The sequence below is a fragment of the Mustela lutreola genome, chromosome 1 (genome assembly GCF_030435805.1).
Source record: "Mustela lutreola isolate mMusLut2 chromosome 1, mMusLut2.pri, whole genome shotgun sequence".
Classification (NCBI taxonomy): Eukaryota; Metazoa; Chordata; class Mammalia; order Carnivora; family Mustelidae; genus Mustela; species Mustela lutreola.
Window position 1 is genome coordinate 55,002,222 of NC_081290.1, and position 24,508 is coordinate 55,026,729.

Sequence of the window (24,508 nt, forward strand, 5' to 3'; positions counted from 1 at the left end):
ACTTACTTTGGACACATCTAAGGATGTTTTAAAACTAGAATAACTAATGTGGACTTAAAGTTGCTATACTCATTGTACTCATTCTAAAACATTAAATTTTGCCATAAAAATTTGGAATTCAGGTTGATACTTTGAATTAGATTCTGAGCTGACTGAAAAAAGTTCAGTTTGTCCGCTTCTTTTGTTTTGTCATCTGTCTTCAAAAAAGTCTGAGTATTTTTCCATTCAGAATTCTGGTTTTCACACAGGTATGTAACTGATGGGTGACTTTTAATTAATAGTATGCTCCTTCAGCTACCTGCAACTGAAACCAACCATGCATCCTCCTTTGGTCCTGCTCATAAGTGGTTTACTGCATTTTTTTGCATCCTAACTGAAAATTTCCTTTTAAATTTGTTGGCACAGAATATCCCTCAACGTTTTTAAATAAAATTTAGAGTTAGCATTTCTTCATGTGCTATTATTCAGCTTCATAATTATCACTTAATAGAAGAACTATGAAGCACAGAGTAGATGATTTTCTAAATTTCATTTTGATAGAAAAACATTTCTAGATGACTCATTATCACCTTCATCTAGTTGCCACACAAGCATTCCAGAGGTATAGTCCACAAAGCACTAGTCCTCCAAGATGTTCTGTGGGCAAAGGGTTCTCCGGTCTAATAACTTTGGGAAATGCTCAGTCCTGTGCTTGTTGAATCACTGTGCCACATTAACATGTTAAACAGCATTCTTCAAAGTTTAAATATATATAAAATCTCACAGCTTTTTATATCCCACAGTTTGGGGAACATAACTGGAAAACACTGCTCTGTATAGTTTCCTGCTAGGTTTTCTTTATATTTACTGTGATATTCCCAGAAAGAATGCAATGACTATAAAAACACATTATATACTTGATTTGTTCTTGGACATAAATTAGAGTAATCAGAATTAAGTTGTAATTGCTTTATTAACATTCACCATTAAAAAGAACACTATGGGAAATACCTATAAGTCAAAAATGATCACATTCTGATGAGTCCATTTTGTAAATTTCATTTTTGTATATTAGTTTTTCATTTCATGTTAAGAAAGGAGGAGTGGCTCAATTCAGGTAGTTTTACCATACATATTATAAACCATGAGAATATATCTTAAGAATTTAGGAAAACATATGAGATCTATGTCTTGCCAAGTCTTAATTTCCCACTTATATGACATCAGTATCTCCTGTTGTTAATCTTAGTTAATCCACCATCTTAATTTGGTCAGAATTGGATGAAGATAGATATTTTAATGTAAAAGTGAAAAAACTCATAGGCATATTCTTTTTTATTTGGACTTCATATTACCACTTTGCTAATTGATAGTGCCACAAGCAAAACTGTTAAAACTTTTATTTCAAGTATTCTAATGAAATCAGGAATTTTAAATAAAAATCTGTTTTATTTATAATTCATTTTCTTCCCTATCAGCATAACTTTCATAGGAACTGAGTAAGGAGAAGAGTTTTAGGTTTTGAAGCATTTCTAGCTCTTGCTATAATGCTTGATTAAAATATAGAAGAGCTACTTTGGTAATCTCCTGTCTCAATGCTTTTTTCTTTAAATTTTTTCTTGGATATTTTATATCCTATTGCTTTGTCAACCATTACTGAGTTTTTCACAGTATTCTACTTCACTAATTGCTCCACATCTTTCATGGAAAACCACCCAATTTATTCAACAAATTGGATACTTTTTCTTTTGATCTACTAGGCTTTGTGTTAGACATTAGAGTCACAGAGGAACTCAGGGAACTCATAAAAAAATGTCAAATTTTTCTTACTTTGGCAGTACAGTATAATTTGAAGAAAGATGAATTGGTTGATTCCATACTAGAGGATATGGAGTACAGAACATAAAATTCTCTAAATTGGTGCACCTGGCCCATGACCTGTTTTAAGTAAAGTTTTATTGTAACACTCTATGTTCATTAACTTATGAATTGTCTATTGCTGTTTGTACCACTGAAGCTGAATTGAATAATTGCATAAAGCCCACAAGGTTTAAAATATTTATTATCTGGCCTTTAGTGGAAAAAAGTTTGCTGACCTGTTTGTATCAGTAGAATTTTGGTATGTGGCTAGAAAGTCATTGGGGGTTTTAAAAGTAGATTAAAGTTGTTATATCTGGTTTATTCCCAACACCCCGTCCTCTCCCTCTTCCCACACAATACAATATATTTCTGACTTGTAGTTGTTTTATTTTCTCTCTGTGGGACAAGACCAATCTTTATCCAGCAGAGTGGTGCTGGAGGAGCCATGAGTGGCAGTTTTATTCTGTTTTGTAAATCTTTATTCTCTCCCCGCAGCCTCCAGACCTGCTTTGTCTATCTGAGGTAAGTCCAAGGGTCACCCTTCTCTTCCTTCATCAGTGGCTACCACCTGTTAGGAAGATTGATTTTGGTGCTTTACATCTAAAATTCCTTCCTCAAGTGTTCTCTTTTCTCTTTTTCTACTCTTTTTTTCTTCTCAATTTCTTCACTTAGGGATTTAGAATTCTTGGTTCATCTCTCCTGACTACATTCCCCCCCCACCCCGCTCATTTTTCCTGGGTAGTGAACAGTTTGCAGTGGAGCTGAGCATTCTCTGATTATAATGTTAAGTCTATTGAATTCACCTTTTGTTTAATTACTGGGAGGAAAAAAAAGAACTGAGTAGGTGTCTGAATTATTTCATCCTAGCTGGTTTTTTCTTGGTTGTTTTTGTTTAATTTTAATAAGACCTTGGCTTCTTTTTCCAACCCCACTCCCATTCCAATTCCAGACAACCTAGAAATTCATGTGTTTGCTACTTTGTTTCTGTACTTAGAAACAGAAAGCTAGATAGACCCCGTTAATTTATTCTTTAAAAAAAACCTCTTGGGGCGCCTGGGTGGCTCAGTGGGTTAAGCCGCTGCCTTCGGCTCAGGTCATGATCTCAGGGTCCTGGGATCGAGTCCCACATCGGGCTCTCTGCTCAGCAGGGAGCCTGCTTCCCTCTCTCTCTCTCTGCCTGCCTCTCTGCCTACTTGTGATCTCTGTCTGTCAAATAAATAAATAAAAATCTTTAAAAAAAAAAAAAAAAAAAAAAAAACCTCTTGTATGCCAGGCAATATGTTAGACCTACAGGATATGATGAGGGACAAACCAGGCATTGTTCTGCCCTCATGGTTCAAGTTTATTAAGATAAGCAGACATTGAGTAAATAGTTACACAAATCTTACAAGTTCTTAATTAGTGTGTGGTATTATAAGAATTCCTTATAGGGAGATCTTATCAAGTCAGAGAAATGGGAGAAGACTTATCTAAGGAAATGGCCATTGAACTGAGCTATGAAGAGTAGGAATTACCTAGGCCAAGTAGCAGAGAACTGGGAGGGGAGAACTGACTTCTAGAAAGAAAGACTTGCTTGTGGAAAAACTGCAGCATGGTATTCTTTGCAGGTAAGACAATGACTGGTGTGTCTTGAATCAAAAAAGAAAGGAGGAACATGGTATCAGGTGTGAGGACTGAGAGGTAAATGAAGGATAGACCATGTAGATTCCCATAAGCCAGGTTTATGTACCTTCAGTGGCTTCCTACACTCTTAGAGTAGAGATTGGAGGGAAAGATATATGACATCATCAGATTCTCCTTCCTAAAGGATCTCTCTGACTGCCTTGTGGACGAGGAATGGTAGGGGGCAAGAGTGAAGGCATAGACCATTATGGTGGCCCAAATGAGAACTGTACTGCTTTAAAGCAATGCTTTACAAACTTCAGTGTGCATCAGAATCACCAGGAGGGCTTATTTAAAAAGAGATGGTTGGGCTCCAAGCACTTTCTGTTTCAATAGGTTACAGAGTGGGACCCAAGTGATGTTTATGTTGCTCACCCAAGGACCACACTTTGAGAACTGATGGTATAGAGTGTAGAGGGTTGTAGTGGAAAGAAGATTAATTCCTTACCTATATGATCATTATGTTATAAATTTCTCTCTGAACACTACTTTAACTATATCCCACAAATTTTGCTCTGCTGTGTTTTCACTCATTAAATTAGAAATATGTTCATATTTCCCTTGTGACTTCTTGTTTAACCCATGGATTACTTAGAAATATATTGGTCAGTTTCCAAATTTTGAGCATTTTCCAGATACGGTTACTGATTTCTATTTTAATTCTGTTATGGTTATAAAATATACTTTATATGATTTTAATTCTTTTGAATTTATTGAGTTTTTTTTCAATGCTCGAGTCCATCTAGATCTATTTTAATGAATGTTCTCTGTGTTATTGAAAATACTGTGTAGTCTGCAGCTGTTGGGTGTCAGTTAAGCAAGTTGATAGTGCTATTCAACTTTTACATCCTTCTTGAGTTTCAGTCTACTTATTCTATTTATCCTTGAGAGAGAGGTTTTAGAATCTGCAACTTTGGTTCTAGATTTTCCTATTTATCTTTTCAGTTGTATCAGGTTTTGTTTCATGTATTTTGAAGCTCTGTGATTAGGTTCATATACATTTAGAAATTTTATTTACTTCTGGGGAATTTACTCCTTTATCATATGAAATGAACCTCTTTATCTCTGGAAATATTCTTTGATCTGAAATCATTTTTTTTGTCTGATAATACTGTAGTCATCCCAGCCTACTTTTCACTAGTTTTAGCATGGTATATCTTTACCCACACTTTCATTCTTAAGATATATGTCTCTGTTTTTTAAGTAAGTGTCTTTTAGGCAGCATACAGTTGAGACTTGCTTTCTCACCCAATCTTTAAATATTAAGGCCATTTTCATTTCATTTGACTTGAGGTGGTTGAGTTTCAGTCAGCCAACATTTTTTTTAATTGAAGTGTAATTGACATATTGCATTCCTCCCTCTAATTGACATATAACATCTTAGTTTCAGGTGTACAACATAATGATTTGGTATTTGTACATATGTACAAATGTGATGTGATCACCACAATAAGTCTACTTGACATTTGTCACCATAGTGAGAATTTTTTCTTGTGATGAAAACTTTTTGATCTATTCTTTTAGCAACCTTCAAATAAGTAATATGTATTATTTCATTATAGTGAGCTACTGTGCTGTACATCACAACCCCATGACTTCTTTATTTTATAACTACAAGTTTGTATTATTGAGCCACTTTACTCATTTTGCCCCCACCTCTAGCATCCACCAATCTGCTTTTTGTATTGGTGAGCTTGGTTGGTTTTTGTTACTTTTAGATTCCACATATAAGTGAAGTCACCCGGTATTTGTCTTTCTGTGACTTAGTTTACTTAGCATAAGGCCCTCAAGGTCCATTCATGTTATTGCAAATGGCAAGATTTCCTTTTTATGGCTGGATGTGTGTCTGTGTGTGTGTGATGGAGAGAGAGATTCTCTTCAGCCATTCATCCATTGATAGACACTTAAGTTGTTTCCATATCTTGGTTATTGTAAATAATGCTACAGTGAACATGTGGCAAGGGTACGTATATCTTTTCAAGTTACCATTTTCACTTTTTTAATAAATAGCCAAACTGGAATTGCTGGATTATATAGTAGTTCTATTTCTAATTTTTTTTAGGAATATCCATACTATTTTCTGTAGGGGGTATACCAATTTATATTCCCACTAATAGTACACATATTTTCTCATATCTTCACCAACACTTGTTATTTCTTGTCTTTTTGATAATAGCCATCCAACTTTCTATTTATATTTGTCCCATCTATTATTTACTCCTTTATTTTTCTCTTTCTGCTTTCTTTTGGATGAGTGCATTTTATTATTCTATTTAATCTCTTAATTGTTTTTTTAAGAAATACTTGCTGTCAAGTTTATCCAACATATCATTAACTTACCAGAAACTACCTTCAAATAATGTTATACCGCTTCTTATGTAGTCTAAGAACTATACAGTACATTTGCATTCCTCCCCGTAAGCCTTTGTGCTATTATTATTGTCATACATTTTGCGTCCGTAAATGTTAGGATCTTCCCAATGTGTTCTTACTATCTTTCCTTTGCACAGTTGTTCAAAAAGATTTTTAAAATGGGAAAGATTTTAAAATTCTTTTCCCCGTGAATTTTCCATTTCTGGTACTTTTCACTCTTTTGTATAAGTCCGGGCTTCTATCTGATATTGTTTTACTTCTGCCTGAATAACTTCCTTTAGCATTTCTTATAGTATGGGTTTGCTGTTTATTAATTCATTTGGCCCTGACTTTTTGTCTGAAAAACTCTTATTTCACAACCCCCCCTTCTATTTTTGAAAGATATTTTAGCTGGATATGAAATTCAGATTTGACATATGTTTCTTTTAGTACTTTGAAGCTCTTGCTCCACTGCCTTCTAGATTCTGAAGATAAGTCTGCTGTCGTTCTTCTATTGGCTGCTCTGTATGTACTGGGCTTTTTTTTTTTCCCCCATTTCCTTGTAAGATTTTACCATTTGTTACCAGCAATTTGATTATAAATTTGATTATAAATGGATTTGGCATTGTTGCCTTCATAATTTTTCTATTTGGAGTTTTTTGAACTATGTGGATATGGGGGGTTAGTTTTTATCACATTTGGAAACTTTTAGCTGTATTTTCTTAAAATATGTTCCTATCTCTCCTGTCTCTACTCTCTTTTTGGAATTCCAATCACATTTATTTTGCCACATAAATCACTGATACCTGTTCATTTTTTTCTGTTTCATTTTGGATTATGCTATTTCTATGTTTTTAAGTTTGATAACATTTTCTTTGTATTGTCTAATCTGCTGTTAGTAACAGCCAGGATATTTTCATTTCAGAAATTTTATTTTCATCTCCAGAGACTTATATTTACTCTTTTGGGGCACCTGGGTGGCTCAGCTGGTTAAGCGTCTGCCTTCAGACAGGTCATGAGCCCAGAGTCCTAGGATCAAGCCCCACATTGGTCCCTGCTCAGCAGGGAACCTGCTTTTCCCTCTCCTCCCTGCTTATGCTCTCTCTCTCTCAAATAAATAAAATCTTTAAAAATAAATAAATTTAGTATTCTTTGTATCTACTATATTTCTTCTCCTCATGCTCATGCATTCCTCAGCTTCTTGAAAGTAACTACATTAACATTCTTGTGTGCTAATTTTACAATCTGTGTTATTTATCAGTTCCTGTTGATTGGTTTTTCTCCTCATTTTGGAACAGATTTTCCTATTTTTTGCATGCCTGGTAATTTTGGATTGGATGCTAGATGTTGTCAGTTTTGCCTTGTATGCTGAGGTTTTTTTGTTCTGTGTGTTTTGGCAATGCCTTCAATGTTTTGTGGCTCTGTTCTGAGACACTATTAACTTAATGAGAAAACTTTTTATTCTTTCAAATCTTGCTTTTGGGCATTGGTAGGCAGAGTTGGAAAAGCCTTTCGTCTAGGACAGTGGTTCTCAACTGGAAGTGTCCTAAAGAGGATATTTCATGATGTATAGAGACATTTGGATTGTCACACTTAGTGGGTAGAGGCCAGAGATGCTGCTAAACATTCTACAGAGCCTTGTAAGACAGCTACCCACAATAAAGAATCACTTGGCCCCAAATGTCAATGGTGCTGAGGATGAAAAATCTTGCCATAGGGCTAATTTTACCCCAGTAGTGAGACACTACCAATAATTACTTACTGTCATATGTGTTAGGGGGGGTCTTTCCATTTTTACTGGTGGGAACACACACAAATCATACCCAGTCCTTTATGGCCTCTAGCAATTTTCTACCTGATCCTTTTCAGTGGTCTTTTTCAAAGCTTTGGAAAATATTTAAGCACTGATCAGTATTTATCTACGGATTCGAGGGAAACCAATGTAGATCTCTAGAGTTCTTTATCTATGCAACTGTGTCTCCTGTGCTCTGCCCCACAGATTCTAGCTGCTTTGGTCTTCCTCACCAACAAACTGTCCTCTCATCTCAGGAAGATTTACAAGCTCCTTTGGGTCTCTTTTTCTATACTGCAGCCTGGAAACTCTTCAGGCAGTAAGCCAGAGCAATTTTTATGACTTCCTTCTTTTGTTCCCTTCTTTCAGGGATCAGTGCCATCCTGTACTTTCTTTTATCCATTGTCTTAAAAATATTTCAGGGGCGAATGGGTGGCCCCGTTGGTTAAGCATCTGACTCTTCGATATCAACTCAGGTCTTGACCTCAGGGTCGTGAGTTCAAGCCCCACACTGGGGTCCAAGTGGATGTGGATACATTTTTATCTATTTTTTAAGTTGTTTAAAGTGAGTGGGTAAATCTGGTTCCTGTTACTTCATGGCCAAAAGGAGAAGTCCTAGATTTACTCTTTTGACAGATATTTATCCAGTTTCTATATGCAGGGTGCTGGAAATAATACGTTGAACAAGACCAATATGTTGTACTCTCATCAAGCTTGTATTTTAATGGGAGCCAGGAAAAATATAAGCAATTATAAGTTCCATATCAATGATATTAGATGATCTTAAGAGTTTCTCTTGATAGTTACTTTAGGTTGAGTACTCAGGGAAATCCTTTCTGAGTAGTTGGAGGATTGGAGATGTCTGAGATATCATTGGTAACTGAAACTGAGCACCTAAAGAAAGGTTATAGAAGAAGAAAAGGAAGTCTGGGACTTAGCCTTGAGAAATTCTAAGAGGAGGATGACTTGCAGTAAAGGGAAGAAGAAGAAAGCCAGTAGAATGTTTTGTCTGAAAAGCAAAAAAAAACGTGAGTTTCAAGAAAGAGGTTTACTCTTCTCAGGCTGCCATCACAAAACACTGATAACTGCATGAGTTAATGACAGAGATTTGTTTTCTCACAGTTCTGGCGGCTGGAAAGTCCAAGACCCAGGTCTGGGGGGTTCAGTTTCTGGTGAGTTTTCTATTGCTGGTTTGCAAATGGCTACCCTCCCACTCTCTGGTGACTTCTCTTTTTATGGGGACAACAAGACCGTCAGATTACGGCTCTACCCTGTAACCTTATTTAAGTTCATTACCTCTTAAAGGCCCTATATCTCTTGGCAATAGGGGGTTAGGAACTTGACATAATGAAACAGAGAGGTACACAGTTCAGTCTATAGCAAAGGAAATGACCAATAGTGTTTAATGTTCTTAGGAAGGCAAAAAAGTTGAAAATTAAATATCATTCATTAGACTTATCAATTCATTGGTGACTTTAGTAAGTGCTGTTTTCATTGAATGAAAGACCTGGAAACCAGATTTGGAGTAGGTTAAGAGATAAGAAAATGGTGATAACTCATTAAAGTAATCTAGCTCTAAAAATGTTATTTTGAGGAGAATAAAAGATTGAAGTTTTATTTAAGGCATGAGAGACCTTGCACTTGTTTAAACATCATGGTGAGGAGAAGACATGTTCTAGTATTTATCTATTGTCACAACAGTGCTACATTACAGACCACTCCAAAACTTACTCCCTTAAGTAAATAAGCACTTGTTTCAATCATGTATCCTGACTGGAAAATAAGGCTAAGAGGTTCTTTTGACTTTGGTTGGGTTCCCTCACATGTCTTGTATTAGCTGGCTATCAGGTGGGACAGCTTAGCCTCACATCTCACATCCATCCAGCAGGCCAGCCCAGGCTTTGTTCTCATGGCAAAAGCAGAGATATATGAGGGGACATAAATGCCCAAGTAGTTTCTCAAGCTTCAGCTTACATTGGCCTCCACCAATTTACAGTTCATACTTACTCACATCCTGTTGGCCAAAGCAAGTCACATAGGTGAGGCCAGAATGCGAGGACATTGCAAAATAATAGGGAAGGCGATAGTTATAGGGAGGGATGAAGAATTTGGACTGTGAATCCACTTAATCTTCCACAGATGGCAAATTTAAAAAAAAAAAAAAAAAAAAAAGGAAGGGATCATTGATTATGATCATTGTTAAGTTCCTCAGAAGGCAGATGGGAACAGGATCCAAGGCTCTGCAGTCTTTCAAAGTCAGTTGGTTGACACTATTTCAGATCAACAACTTGCTAAGTGCTTTTAATTAATTTAGTACTAAAATTTCCCATTTTATTTTTATAAATGTATGTGAGTCACATTTGTGTTTATAGAATATCTGAATATCTATTATATTTAAGATACTGCTTTAGGCACAGTTGTGTTATACTAATTTAATATACAAGTTAATTAAGAAATTCAGGTAAATTCTTTTTGTCCCTACATGGCCAACAATCACTTCTAAATTACATAGTGGTACAAACTGTGTTCATTGATTTCTGAAGAGAATTGGTTTTGTGCCTTTAATCAGACTGTAATTTCCTTCATTCTATTCAACTAAAAATTCAGGTAGATATCCTACTTCTTAGGGGAAGCTAGTCTTTTTCTTCTAGATGTTTTCTTTTGAATCTCCAATTATGGTTTGCTCTAATAATCATGATAGCACTTACTAGTTAAGCACATACTATGCAATCTTTATATTAAAAAAGTAGTTCTCCTAAAATCATTTGGAGTAAACTACAAATCTGAGATTCTAATCCAAGAATATGAGATTTCAAAGTCTTACTCTTAACCACCGGGTTCTTCTGTTCCTTCAAATAACCACATCAAATGATCAAAAGCAAGTTGGAAAAAATGTCTGATTTAAAATCTACTACTTGGGCACCTGGGTGGCTCAGTGGGTTAAAGCCTCTGCCTTCGGCTCAGGGTCTCATGATCTCAGGGTCCTGGGATCGAGCCCCGCATCGCGCTCTCTGCTCAGCAGGGAGCCTGCTTCCACCTCTTTCTGCCTGCCTCTCTGCCTACTTGTGATCTCTGTCTGTCAAATAACTAAATAAATAAAATCTTTTAAAATAAATAAATAAATAAATTCTACCACTTAATCTGCCAGGGCTCTTAAAGTCACCAGTATCTTACCAAGGAGAAATTTTTCTCTTAAGATAAATTGTTTCAAAACAAAAAACAAAAATCCTGTACAACCTAACTCTTACAGGGTTTGCCAGGAAGAGAAAAGATTTATGTTAGACTTTATGTTCTCCTAATAAAACATGTTTAACTGGCTATATCCCTATGGCTCTTTCATCTGAACCTGCCTCCCCTTTAAGCCCAAAGATTTAAAATTAAATGGTTGTACTATTAGAAAAACAAAGCATACACATATCTGTGATCCTTTATCCCCACATATGTACCTTTTGACTTTTTGTTAGTAGTACTGGTATTAACATTTATTGAGTCCAGTGTCCAGCCAGGCATTTTACATGTATTCTCTATACCAACTGCTTTGTTTACATAACTCATGTAATAATCATATTGCCCTTAAGAGGTGGATATTCTCATTATCTTCATTTTCCAGTTAAATTGAAGGCTAGAGGGGCGCCTGGGTGGCTCAGTGGGTTAAAGCCGCTGCCTTCGGCTCAGGTCATGGTCTCAGGGTCCTGGGATTGAGTCCCACATCAGGCTCTCTGCTCAGCAGGAAGCCTGCTTCCCTCTACCTCTCTCTCTCTCTCTTCGCCTGCCTCTCCATCTACTTGTGATCTCTCTCTGTCAAATACATAAATAAAATCTTTTAAAAAAATAAATTGAAGGCTAGAGATTAAGGTTAGAGATTGGATATTCTCGTTATCTTATGCTCTAGTTAAACTGAAGGCTAGAGGTTAAGGAATGTACACGTAGCAGGTGAGTGGTTTAATCTTAGGTTCTACAAAGCTTCGCTCTGTCCCAATTTACTAAAATCCTTTAGTAAATGATTTACTTTAATCCTATTTCAGTATTTTTTTCCCAGCTTCTCAACTGCTGGGATTAATTTCCCTTTTCTGTAATCCCTTGGTCTTACCTCTTCTATATCTCTTCAAAATAAAATAAATGTATTTATGTTGGAAATGTATGAAAACTTTCCTTTATGCCTCCTTATAAGCTGCAAAACCCTTGAAGACAGACACCATCACAGTATTTTGTATTCTAAATATATTAGGTAGGTATTGGTTAAGGGTTTGAGGGAAGAAAACTACCTTCAGTAACCAGCAGACCTGGCTGATGGACACATACTAGCTCCTCATAAAACTGAAACACTTTGATGGGTGGCAAAGTCCTTGGTATTGGCCTCTGAGAACCCTGGAATTAGCCAGTTTAGAATCCAGTGGAACAAGAATTTCATTTTTTATAACTTCTCACTATATCAGAACCATAAGAATACCACTTGTTGCCTTCATAAATGTTCTTTGATCTAGTTTACACATTTAACAACCCTCATGGTATTTGGATAGATTTGTGGAGAATCAAGCTCAAGGGTATAGCTATAATAGCTATTCAGTAAATTTTCACAACATAAGATGACACTGTTGCCAGAAGAAATAAACCAGTCATTCAGAATTTGAGATCAATAGATTAGTTCAAATTCGTTAGTTTTGGGTACTTTATAGTAAATATTCACATTCTAAATCCTATACCAGATTTCAGTTTATCCACATATAAAGCTGACTTTTCTTCTTTTGAAAAGATAACCTTATGTTTCTTAAAACTTTTAACCTAAATACTACTCTTATGGTAGGGGCGCTGGGTGACTCAGTCGGTTGGGCATCCAACTCTTGATTTCAGCTCAGGTCATGATCTCAGGATCGTGGGATTGAGCCCTTGCACGGTGCTCCATGATCAGTGGGGAGTCTGCTTGAGATTCTATCTACCCCTCCCTCTCCCTCCAGCCCTCCCCCCTGCTCTCTCACTCTCTCTAAAATAAATCTTAAGAAAAAAATATATATATACGCTATGGTAGCTCTCAAAAACATGTCTGTGCCCTAACATACTTTCTTCCTTTATCTTGAGAAATTGAAAGGTATGACTACTACTTATTTAGTTAAATATGAGGAAACTTCATGCTCTACATATATAACTTCCTTGATAGAGTTATGACTATAGTCTTTCAGAATGTCTGTCTGAAATCTGTAGACCAGACACTTATCATATGTTAAGTATTCTGAAGAAATAAATGGGTATTAACAAAGGGAGAATCATGACAGAATTATAACCCAAGAACTAGTATGCAGGATAGAGTAATAGATCTTAGACACTAAGCTTGCACTTAGTTGAATGAACCTGAATGCATCATTTTACTTCTTTGAGCCTCAGTGGTAGTTTTTGGAATTGAATGCAATATTGTCAGGTTTTTAGCGTAGTACCTGGCATGTAGCAACTGCTCTAGAAATGATATTTTCAGACCTATCTTGTTCACACTAAAATTTATTTCCTGTGATTTGGCTGGCTTACATTAAAGTTTATTGTCTGTATAACAGAAATGAACTATCCCATATCTCTAGTAATAAGTAAAACAAGTGTGAATTATTACAGCTAGATATATTAAAATTTTTTGTTAGCATTATCAATAATCATTTTTTAAAATACTTTTAAAAGATTTTATGTATTAGCTCACACATGAGCTGCAGAGAGGGGGAGAGAGAATCTTAAGCAGACTCGGTGCCAAGCACTGAGCCTGATGGGTTTTGGGGCTTGATCTCAAGACCCTGAGATCATGACCTAAGCCAAAATCAAGAGTTGGCCACGTAACTGTCTAAGCAACCCAGGCGCCCCAGTATTCATTAATTTAAATCACATAGTATAACTGTTTGAATTTCCATGACCTACAAAAGATTTTCATTTTTTATGCTTCCCAAATGTACATATTCTTTTTTTTTAAAATTTATTTATTTGACAGACAGAAATCACAAGTAGGCAGAGAGGCAGGCAGAGGGGGGTGGGGAGGCAGGCTCCCTGCTGAGCAGAGAGCCCGATGCGGGGCTCAATCCCAGGACCCTGAGATCATGACCTGAGCTGAAGGGAGAGGCTTTAACCCACTGAACCACCCAGGCGCCCCACCAAATGTACATATTCTTGTAAACCTCCATTCACATGCTGGAGAGAGGTTCTACCTTAGGGTGAATGAAATTACAGAAGTACTGAAAACAGACTTCTATGTCTAGATGATCATTTCAGGTGCCCCTTCCTTGTCCTCATTCACTCCTCAACTACCCTCTGTCTAGGTGGCTCTCTTCCAGTTTTGTCCCCCATTCACCAAAAGACATGGTGTTAAATTAAACCTTTGCATTTGTCTATAGCTCCATATGGTTTTTAACTTCTGTTAAGTGGCTCTCATGAGATCATTTAGAAATACAATGGTAAACAGGATGATATTTCATTTTTTTAAGAGAGAGAGAATCTCAAGCAGGCTCCTCCACGCCTAGCACAGAATCAAACGCAGGGCTTAGTCTTATGACCCTGAGATCATGACCTGAGTCAAAAATCAAGAGTCAGATGCTTAACTCACTGAGTCCTCCAGACGCCCCTCAACTTCTTTTTTTTTAAAGATGAGAAAATGAGAATGAAAGAAGCTACGTTTACTTGTCCGAGGTCATAAGGCTAATGAATGATATTCTCAGAACTAGGACCCAGGTATTTCTGTTCCTTTCCCCAGTTCTTTATACACTGTCATTGAGATTTCAGTAGAATCCTTGGTATGGATATCTAAATCCACTTGATCTGATGGTTTAAATGTGCTACTTCAACTTTCTAATCATATGTAAGGCAAAGAAGCCATGGAACAAAAGACTGATAAATTTGATGATCTAAAATTTAGAATGGATTCATGACAAAATCACCATAAGCAGATATAAAGATTAATGAACTAGGCCATGTAGGGAGGGGTGTGAGATTGTAAATCACATAGAACAGAGGACCAATCTTAACTACATAGCAGTAGGAAATAAGTTGAACAGTCCTTATAAGAGAAACGCAAATTAAACAATGACATACCATTTTTTAACCTATCATTTTCCTCAAAGATCTTTAAGTTTTATTATACATCATTGGTAAGTAAATGAGGAAAGATAGACATGCTCATACACTGTTAGCAAGAGTGTAATATGGTACATAGTCTGTGAAGGATATTTTGGTAATATCTATCAAAATTTTAAAAGCACCCTGTAACTCAGTTTATCTTACTCCTAGATATCAACCCTATAGATTACCAGCCCTATAGATAGTTAAATATATAGACACATACAAGAATATTCAACTTTCATTTTTAAAACATACAAAACAAAAAGTTTAAAAAGTACATCAAAAAAATTTGAAGGGGCACCTGGCTAGCTTTGTCAGTAGAGGATGGGACTCTTCATCTTGTGATCATGAGTTCGAGTCCCATACTGTGTGTTGAGATTAAATTTAAAAAAAAAAGTATTGAGGCGTATTTATTAATCTTTCACTTGGTACAAATGTGTATGATTGTACCACAAATTCCTGACATTAAACCTAACTAGTCAACTTTGAAACTTCTAAATATAAAGGATTATTTGTTAAATCCAGATTGCAAATTCTTTGAAAGCATGCACTGTGTATACTTCCTCATCTTTGTACCTCCGAGGTGCTTTCTAGTGGATACTCAATGTTAAATAATTTGGTACAGAAAATGGAATTGAAAAGTGCTTTGGTTATTACTAGATTACTAAGAGATCCAGATTCTTATATTAGTCCACATACATCTGGTTAGAACACTGTGAAAAAGTTTATTTTTCTATTTTCCTATACTCTAGTTTCCTCATTTTAAAAAAGGGGTGGTGGGCGCCTGGGTGGCTCAGTGGGTTAAGCCACTGCCTTCGGCTCAGGTCATGATCTCAGGGTCCTGGGATCGAGTCCCGCATCGGGCTCTCTGCTCAGCGGGGAGCCTGCTTCCCTCTCTCTCTCTGCCTGCCTCTCCGTCTACTTGTGATTTCTGTCAAATAAATACATAAAATCTTAAAAAAAAAAAAAAAGGGTGGTTAGGTGGTGTCTAGAAAAGTCCCTTCTAGCTCTGTCATTCTAACACTTCTGTTTCTAGCACTTGAAGATAGCTATATTCTTCTCCTCTTAGTATTTCATAGATCAGTAGACCCAAACTTTGCATACCAACAACTTTTAAGTGTGTATTTATGAATTAAGTATGTCAATCTGTGTATTGGTCCTAACATACAGTTCTTTTAAAACTGAAATTTTCTTCCCATGCATGTGTATAGTTCTGTGTACTCCTGGAGTTTGTGTACCCAAATTTGGAGAAAACTCTAGAAAAGCAACTTTTTTAAAGATCTTAAAAAGAACAATGTAGTTATTAAAGTATTATTCTGATGAATATACCTTTGTCAAACAGCAAAAATTGGGGTCTCTCAGTTTTTTTTAGCAAAAATTGTTTTTATCACTATTTGTTGCTTCATGCCCTCATCTTCTTTTGGCATTAATACTTGATAAGCTATCTTAATAAATTTATTTGTATTCTTATAGCTTGCCTTAGAGTTTCTCAATTATACATGGTATATCATGGCAACATGATAGCCATTGATATATGCCATAATAGGTTAAATCTCTGGTTTATTGAATGGCACAGGAGTCTGTTTTTGAGGTTGCAAGGAAAGATCAGGAAAATGCTACTGAGGTCTGGAGGTGGCTGCCACTTGTAACAAGTTACTTAAATACTACACAGCTATTTCCTCTTTACTAATAGAAAGAATCCTAGACCTGTGGTTGGAGATAGGTTAGGAATGATGTAGTCCAACCAAACTAATCAGTTAAGCATCAAATGAGCTACCATATAGCAAGCTATTAGTTTATAAACATAAGGATTCATATCTGAAAATGTGAATGGGCTATCATAAATATTAAGATTCGGGACTACATGTCCATTACATGTGGACTAGCTACCCTTTGGATTCTCAAGTTTCTGTTCCTAAAGACTCCCATCAGAGAGCTAGTAGACAAGCATAAGGGAAAGAGGAAGGACCATATTTGGATTCATTGGTTGACTGTATAACTTCAGACATATTTGTCCTTGAGTCTGAGACTCACTTTTATTATTTATCATGAGGATAAGTTTACCAACTTTGCTTGGTTGTTAGGAAATTTAAGTGAGATAATACAAGTGAATGTGCCTAGAACATGGTAGACTTTCAAACAAAGCTTAATTCCTTCTTGTCTCAGAGTGGCTCTGATCCTGGTGCGTTAAAGGACAAATGAAAAGGTTTGAATCCTGCCAAGTTCAGTAGGTTAAATGTCATGAGTATACTAATTTTTTTTTAGTATACTAGTTTTTTTCCATCGCTATCTGGGTGATATCTTAAGTACCTGGCTATGTGTAATGTATTCATTTCAGTAAGGAGGCTGGAGCTGAGAAACAGAATAAAACTCCTGTACTTTCTGGGTACTAAAATGCCCTATCTACTCTGGTTAGAGGTCCAAACAATAAAAATGACTGAATTTTCTTTTACAAGGTTGATAATTTCTTTGAAGTTAAAGTAAAACTAAAATGGATTTACACTTTTTTTCCAGCATGCTACAAATGAAAACTGATGAGAAACTGAATTTGTCCGATGGGAATACAGCAAGTTGCCCTTTGAGCCCCATTAAGATGTGCCTTAATCGTCCCATTGAATGGAATCTGAATTTGACAGCAGCATCTCTAGCGAGCTGTACAGTTCATAACCAAAATCTCAAAAGTGAAGAGAAATAGATTACGGTTCTTCTTGCACTATCCTTATTTTGTACATCAATATTCCTTCTGCATTTATCATTTGATCTTGAAATACTTCTAGTCCTGTGATATCTTTATATCAATTCATTAGCATTAATCATTTTGATTATAATTCTTTGTATGTTTTTTCACGTTTTACACCAGACCATTGTGGAATTTTACAGTACAAATGGATTTTGATGTTTCTCTTTCTAATGGTATTTTGTGAATCTTTTATGCCCTAAGTTTAAATACATAATTGTCCCTGGTTTTATTTCTGTACACAAAAAAGTTTTAATATATACTGCATTATGTGATTTAGAAGGCTAGTATTGTAAAGATTTGTGATGACCTGACCATGAACAGTTGTACAATAGGTGGATACCAACTACCTCGAAGTGAACTGGTAAAAGGCAAAGGTATCTCTAGAAGTATATCTCTTTCAAAGTTATATATGTATAGAAAAATGGATCATAGTTTATCATCAAGTAGCATGTTTTCATTCATAGAATTCGAGCTGATCAGTTCTTTCTCTGTACTTTTAAACCTATAAAATCTGTGGGCTGTAAGATCAGTGGCACAATTGCATGTTTACTCTTCAGCAAAGCTGTGCCTCTTGCAGACAAGAATACTATTTGGTGTAAGTTACCAGTTTTGAATGAGAAATGGTAAATGGATTTACATCTATTGATTTTATTGTATTTTAGCCATTTAAGTGTAAAATGTTTTTGAAAATCAGGATAATATTCCTTACCTTTAACAATAATAGTGCAAAAGCATAGCTTCAGCAATGGCTACGTGATTTTGTCTAAAACTTGAATAGTAAGAATACTGAAGGTTTGGTGCTTAAATTTATTTTTCCCATGCCAGAGAAAAAAAGCTTTGGTATGGTGATCCATGGAAGTATATATAAGAACATGGCTTCTTCCCTTTGGATAGCCTGACTGTGGGATAAATGGGATTTAGTCTATGGTGTTTCTAAACACTTTTCCTTATAGCACATTCTGTGTAAACTTTAAGTCCTATTTCTCCCTATCCCTCACCCCCCAAAATTATTTTTAAAGTGACAGGGATTTAACAAAATAAGACTTACGTAAGGAATTTGAAGCACAGGAAGACACAGAGCCAACAGAATGAAAAATAATCATCTGTTTTTTATTGTTTTATACCACCACCATATCTGCCTTTTCCTTTTGCTTAATAAGCATTCTTACTTTGTAACTTTCAGGCTCCTTTTATATTTCTGAGTTTTATAAAGCACATATATGTATGTAATATAGCAATTTGGTTCTAAAAAGCACAATGATCTTAATTTAGCTCTATCTTAGAACACTATCTTAAATAAATGGCCTAAATCTTAAAAAGCACAATTATTATTAAAACAGATCCAATGTTAGGGCATTTCTTCTGGATAATAAAGAGAAAAGGTAATCAGAGGGATAAGAAAACATGTTTTGCTGGGTGTTGCAGACGGAAAGAGGACTGAGTTCATACTCGGTTCCATAAGAGAGGCAAGTGCCAATTTGGGAAGAAAAATAAAATTGACAGTGAAGAAACAGTGCTCATAAACTAGTATGTAAAAGACTTCCTGTCATGTTTTTCCCACTAGAATTGTCTTTTATTATCCACAATATTTTTGTTATGCCAAAAATGCAGAAAGCAACTCCATAGTTAATATGTGTAAGTGGGGGTGCCTGGCTGGCTCAGTCAGTAGAGAGCATGTGACTCTTGATTTGGGGCATATGTTCGAGCCCCATGTTGGGTGTAAAGATTACTTTAAAAAAAAAAAGAAAATAAAAAAAAAAAATAAAAAAAACCATGTATATATGAACATCTAACCCAAGAAACACCATCAGAAACATAAGCAAACTAGGACTCTCATATGCAAATATTATAAGAAAAGAAATTATCCATTCGGATAGCATTACCAAAATGTTTTTAGTATAAGAATCACAAAATTATCAAAATAACTGTTCAACTTAGATGCTGGAAACTTTGGATTCACTGTAGCAGTCCTCCTCCCCAAAGGTAAGCTCTTTCCTAGCTAGTTTGTGGTACTTCATTTGCCCTTAAGATGTCCCTTTTTAAATGTTCTAAAATGTTTTCATCTATGTTGGATGTGCCCCATCTAAATCATAAGCTTCTCAATTGCAAGCTACTAGCTAGTTACACTGAGAAGCTGTCCAGAACACCATGATACTAAGTGTGAGAGTTCATACGCATCACCTGAGAAGCCCAATTTCGAAGCCGGTTCCTAGGCCCTCCTTAGACCTAGCTGGTTACACCCAGGGGACTGCTGCAGGCTTCTGGGGAGCACTCGGACAGGCGCTGTCCTAATGTTTCAGTATAGGCCAAAGTAATGTGGAGTCATGTAGCACAAAATCCTACAAAACATCAGGCATTTTCTAATTTTGATACAAGCGTAACTTTATTAAAGCAGAGAACTGAACATAATTTTAAAGGACATGGTTAAAAGGACTTCACCTCCATCATCTCTTCTAACTTATATCTTCATTGAGAAACTGTGCAAGGTTAAGTTTACTTTTTTCTAGTGCTGCTGTTTTGGCTCGTCTTGGCAATCTCATCTTCATTTCTGATTCTGGCTCTGGAATTTCAGGATCACTAAATAGATGTTGAAAATACACCAATTTAAATACAAGCTTTAAAACAAGTTTATTTATCAATAAAACTCTGTTTCTGTCATTTTATCAGTGTGTAATTGATATCCTGATTTTACTAAGTTTAAAACTAAAACCAAAAAAAGACTAACTGGCTGTCTGGCCAGATAGATCATAAAAAACCTAGCTAATTGCTTTTTATTTCTATATGGAACCTGGTATTACAAGGAAAAACAAAATTTTGCGATGAAAGGATTAAATAGGAACTGCCCAAAATAACTTTGGAGGACAACACAAAGTGAGGAAACATTTTAAGTTCTCTTAATTTAGGCAATAAATTCTTAAAACACTCTAAAAAGCAAGTTTCCTCAAAACATTTTAATCAAAACTTAAAGTTATATACTGAAAATACACACATTACGATTTTACCAATAGATGAACTCAGGCAACTATAAAGTTTCAGCTTACAACAGTGGCTTAATTGGTAGAATCTAAAAGTAAACACTATGCCACAAGTATATGATTTACCATAATAGATTAATCCTGCTTATAAATGTCAAAAACCCAAATCTAAATCCTCAGAGTTTGCTAATTCAAGATCGAAGGAGTCCTACACCCAATCTTAGAGTTAGAGGCATACATGGAAATATAAACTGAAAGAACATATTAAAGATGATCACCTAGGACTAAGGGCCGTCCCAGTAAGAAAAGCATACAAGCCATAGGAGGTCAAATACTCTTGAAAATGGAATTCTAGAAAATATATATATCCAAGACCTTGCTATTTGCAGTTATCACTGAGTATCTTGTTACATATTGAGATTCTCTCTTTCACAGTGGAAGCAAACTACAATTTCTTTTCTACTCCTAGACAAAAAAACCCAAAAAACAAAAAACATTTTCTAGATGTATATGGCATACCTTTCAGAGTCAACCTCCACAGTCTGACGCCTCTTGTTCATCCTAGCTGAAGCTGTCACTTTTCTCCGTCCTTCAAGACAGTATAAAATTCATTATCAAAATTTATTCTCAGTTGCTTAGTGTTTCTATTTTCTGGGCTACCCAAATCCTTCATTTTCCCTCTGCAACACATTTCTTCCTAGTTTCTAGCCATTTATTAATTTCTTTTGTAAACTTGGATAATAGGCAAAGGAAAATATGGAAATCAAATTATAGGGAGGCAAATTTTAGTTAAATATGTATGGGAGAAAGGAGAATATGAAAAACATGCTATGTAAAGAGTATTACTTCTATTATGGCCATAGCACATAACCTACAGAGAAACTAATCAAAATTAAGGGGAGAAAAGTAGGGTAAGCCCATCAGCAGGTCCGGGAGAGAGAGAACTTTAATGTAAGGTAATGGCTTCTTATAAAATATTCCATCATATATATGGCCAATTCAAATGTGTTATAAAACATTTTTCAATATAAAAACTAGATCTTCTAACAAAATGCTGAAGATTGCAAAAATTCTACTTGCTAGAGATTTCCAAAGTTAAGAAGACAAAGTTAGCAAACCATGATGCTCCTCATTTATGTATAAGAATTGGATCAAATTTCTCCATATGAACATTGGGTTGAAATTTATATATCCTATTTATTATTCATGTGAAACTTACTGTTTTTCTCCAAAACCTTACATAATTGCTTATAATGCAGCTAGCCCCAAGAAAACATCCAACAATATGGGACTAATTTGGAACAATACCCAACAATAAGCATGTAAATAAGTGATTGGCTATAAAAATATTATGGCCAGATTCCATTCAGGAAAAAATTAAATCTGCATAGAAAAGGGCCTCAAAATTCTTTCTTAAGAATTAAAATAATGGTTGGCTCGTGGGTGGGATGATTTGCGTTCTTTATATTAGTTTGCTTGCATGTATTTTCTGATTCTTCTGTAATAAGCATGAACTGCTTTTGTAATAATAATAAAACAATAAAAAGTTGTTGAATTTCAGATTTTTTTCCAAGTGATCCCCTAATAGTCAACATTTACTTTATTCCAACAAATCCCTTATTGTTGGATACTCCTTGGGAAAGAAATGATGTTGAGAAATTATAAAATAAAATGGGAAAAAGGAAAACAGAAGCCCAGATAAGTACTACAGGGATAAGGTTTTCAAAAGTGCTTAATCATACAAAGGACAGGATACAATAACTGATAATATAAAATCATCATTGATCTTCTAATAAAAGAATCTTAATTTAATCCAAATAGTCCTTAGCAATATGATACATTGCATCATATCTCTTTCAATCAAAAGCACTTGGAGCAACACTGATATTAGAATCTGAGACACAAAGCAAAACCTAATATCAGCTGAAAGAACTGAAAATAAAGGATACCTGACACATTTAAAATCTTTACGACAAGGAAACTTGTTGTAAATAGTGAATATTTCATTGGAAAACAGAACTGAAAAGTTTTATTATAAAGATCCATACACTACCTCTGTTGGTCTTTTGCTGAGTGGATTTTGATGCTCGGGTTGCTTTTACATCCCTGAGAGGAGTTTTATATGCTTCTTTACTTTTTTCTGTTAAAGGAAATAATACAATTCTTCATTAAATATTTTAAATGGTCTTTCCAAGTCAATTTTTCATAAAACAGATATGACAAACCAGTACCATTAGCAGCTACTGAAAATGATCATAAATCAGCATTTCAAAAAATGTGAATATCGGAAAGCAAAGGAAACCTAAGACAGTATGCATGGTGAAAAACATACACATTAAAAAAATTTTTTTAAAAAGCTATGAAAGTAGAATAAACACTTATCAGTAATATACTTCCTAATGGAATTAATAAGAAACATTTTCCCTTCATTTCTGAAATCCAACCACATGTTAGAGGAGAAAAAAAGTGGCTCTAGGGATGAAAAGGACAGAATCTTACAAATACTCAGGTTAATATGTTATTACCATCTTCAATTTGAAAAGCAGTCATAGCCATGTTGGCATCCTGTGCCTCTATCACTTGGTCATCACATTCTTTATTTCCTTTTTCTAACTGAATCTTGATTTTCTCCAGAGCTCTCAGACACGTCCTATCTTTTACTTGCTATAACAAAAAACATAATGGTTTTTAATTAATTTAATTTAATCCTAAACTTTTTTCAAAAAAGCTACATATGGATATCAAGATGTTTAAAAACATTTTAAAAATCCTATTGAATTTACGAAGAAAATATTTACTTCAAATGAGCAGACAATATTTGCCAACAAATGTATAATTGACTACAACCACATAATGTATTTAATACAACCACGTAAATTCTACTTCAATAAAAAATTTGTACACAATAATTTACACACAGAGTAATTAGAAACTACTTTACCTCCAGAATTTCATTCAATAAAACCAAAAGATCTTGAGCAAGGTTGCTACTGAGTTCTAAAGAACCCAAGGCTTTCGTATAGACCCGAATTTCTGGTGAACATGGACATGTTAAGATCTCATTGCAAATTTTTATAGCCAGATTGTCATGAACTGATAAGGCCTAGAAAATCAAGAGAAAAAAGTTTTATAAACTGGAAATGGTATTACAATATAGTTCTTACACATCTAACAAATATTTCCAACTAATTATCTTGCAATAATCCCAAATGCAAAATGTCTAAAACCAAATTTAACATATTCCTCCCAAACTGAACTCTCCCTCTTCTTATAGAGGATGCTCTGGTACAGAGTCCAGAACCACCCCCTTCATGAATGAAGCATTCATCCACCAGCTACTTTGAGATCTGGAGGCTAAAGGTTCTCAGGTGCAGAACTGATCCAGGCTGAAGACTGTGGGGCCTGCCACATTAGTCCACGTTCGATGCCTGGAAGATACGTAGGTACAACAGGCCAGCCTTGTCTCCATCTGGACAACTTAAAGGACTATCCCAGTTCTGGAACTTCCTGTGGCATGAGCTGGGGGTTTAAAACTGCATGACAGCTCAAGTTCTTCCTCTCTTCCAGCCTACTTCCCTCACTCCTCCAGGATGACAATCAGGAGAAAACTGCAATTAAAAGATGTCAACAGCTCCTTTGAAGTCTTCTGTAACCCATACTCAGGACCTTGGTTGGACTCCATCTTCCTTGACTCCCTAAGTTCCTTCTTCATGTCTTTAACACCCATATTTTTCTTTTCCACATCACCATCTCCTATTCTTTTCTTTCTACTTTCTATTGCTCTTATCCTTTTTCTACAAGTTTTTATCTCTTAATTATATAGGTTTCCAACTGCCCTCTTAATATTCACTCTCTATTCTTCTCACCAGTTCACCTCATACAGAGATACTGGCCACCAAACTGAGCTTCTTCATAGAGAACTTTCATCCCATTAAGCCTTTCAGTATATACCCTATTACAGCAAATACAGCCAACTCCAAATTCCCTACCTTAATGTTCTGCCCTCAACAGGGCCATTCTGGCTCTTTACCTAAAGAGCCAGAATGGCTTCTTCCATAGTCCCCT

The 24,508-nt window shown here is 35.5% G+C and overlaps 2 protein-coding genes across 8 annotated transcripts in view; one reads left to right on the top strand and one right to left on the bottom strand.

The window, feature by feature from the left end:
* The window catches only part of LCORL (ligand dependent nuclear receptor corepressor like), a 162,848-nt gene extending 140,845 nt beyond the window's left edge, over positions 1-22,003 (top strand). For 3 of the 7 annotated variants that reach the window (XM_059164808.1, XM_059164879.1, XM_059164851.1), the window contains one exon: positions 17,243-17,386. In XM_059164808.1, the coding sequence (XP_059020791.1) occupies positions 17,243-17,256 (14 nt within the window). In that variant the 3' untranslated portion in view covers positions 17,257-17,386. Of the gene's footprint in view, positions 1-2,334; positions 2,362-17,242 lie in introns of all 7 variants that reach the window. The other 4 variants (XM_059164798.1, XM_059164817.1, XM_059164835.1 and 1 more) reach the window with 3 other exon arrangements.
* The window catches only part of NCAPG (non-SMC condensin I complex subunit G), a 53,256-nt gene continuing 48,572 nt past the window's right edge, over positions 19,825-24,508 (bottom strand). Inside the window, exons 17-21 of the mRNA XM_059164901.1 lie at positions 23,385-23,546; positions 22,969-23,107; positions 22,497-22,583; positions 20,963-21,032; positions 19,825-20,045 (exon numbers count right to left, since the gene is read on the bottom strand). Coding sequence (XP_059020884.1) covers positions 19,922-20,045; positions 20,963-21,032; positions 22,497-22,583; positions 22,969-23,107; positions 23,385-23,546 — 582 coding nt within the window. The 3' untranslated portion in view covers positions 19,825-19,921. The remainder of the gene's footprint in view (positions 20,046-20,962; positions 21,033-22,496; positions 22,584-22,968; positions 23,108-23,384; positions 23,547-24,508) is intronic.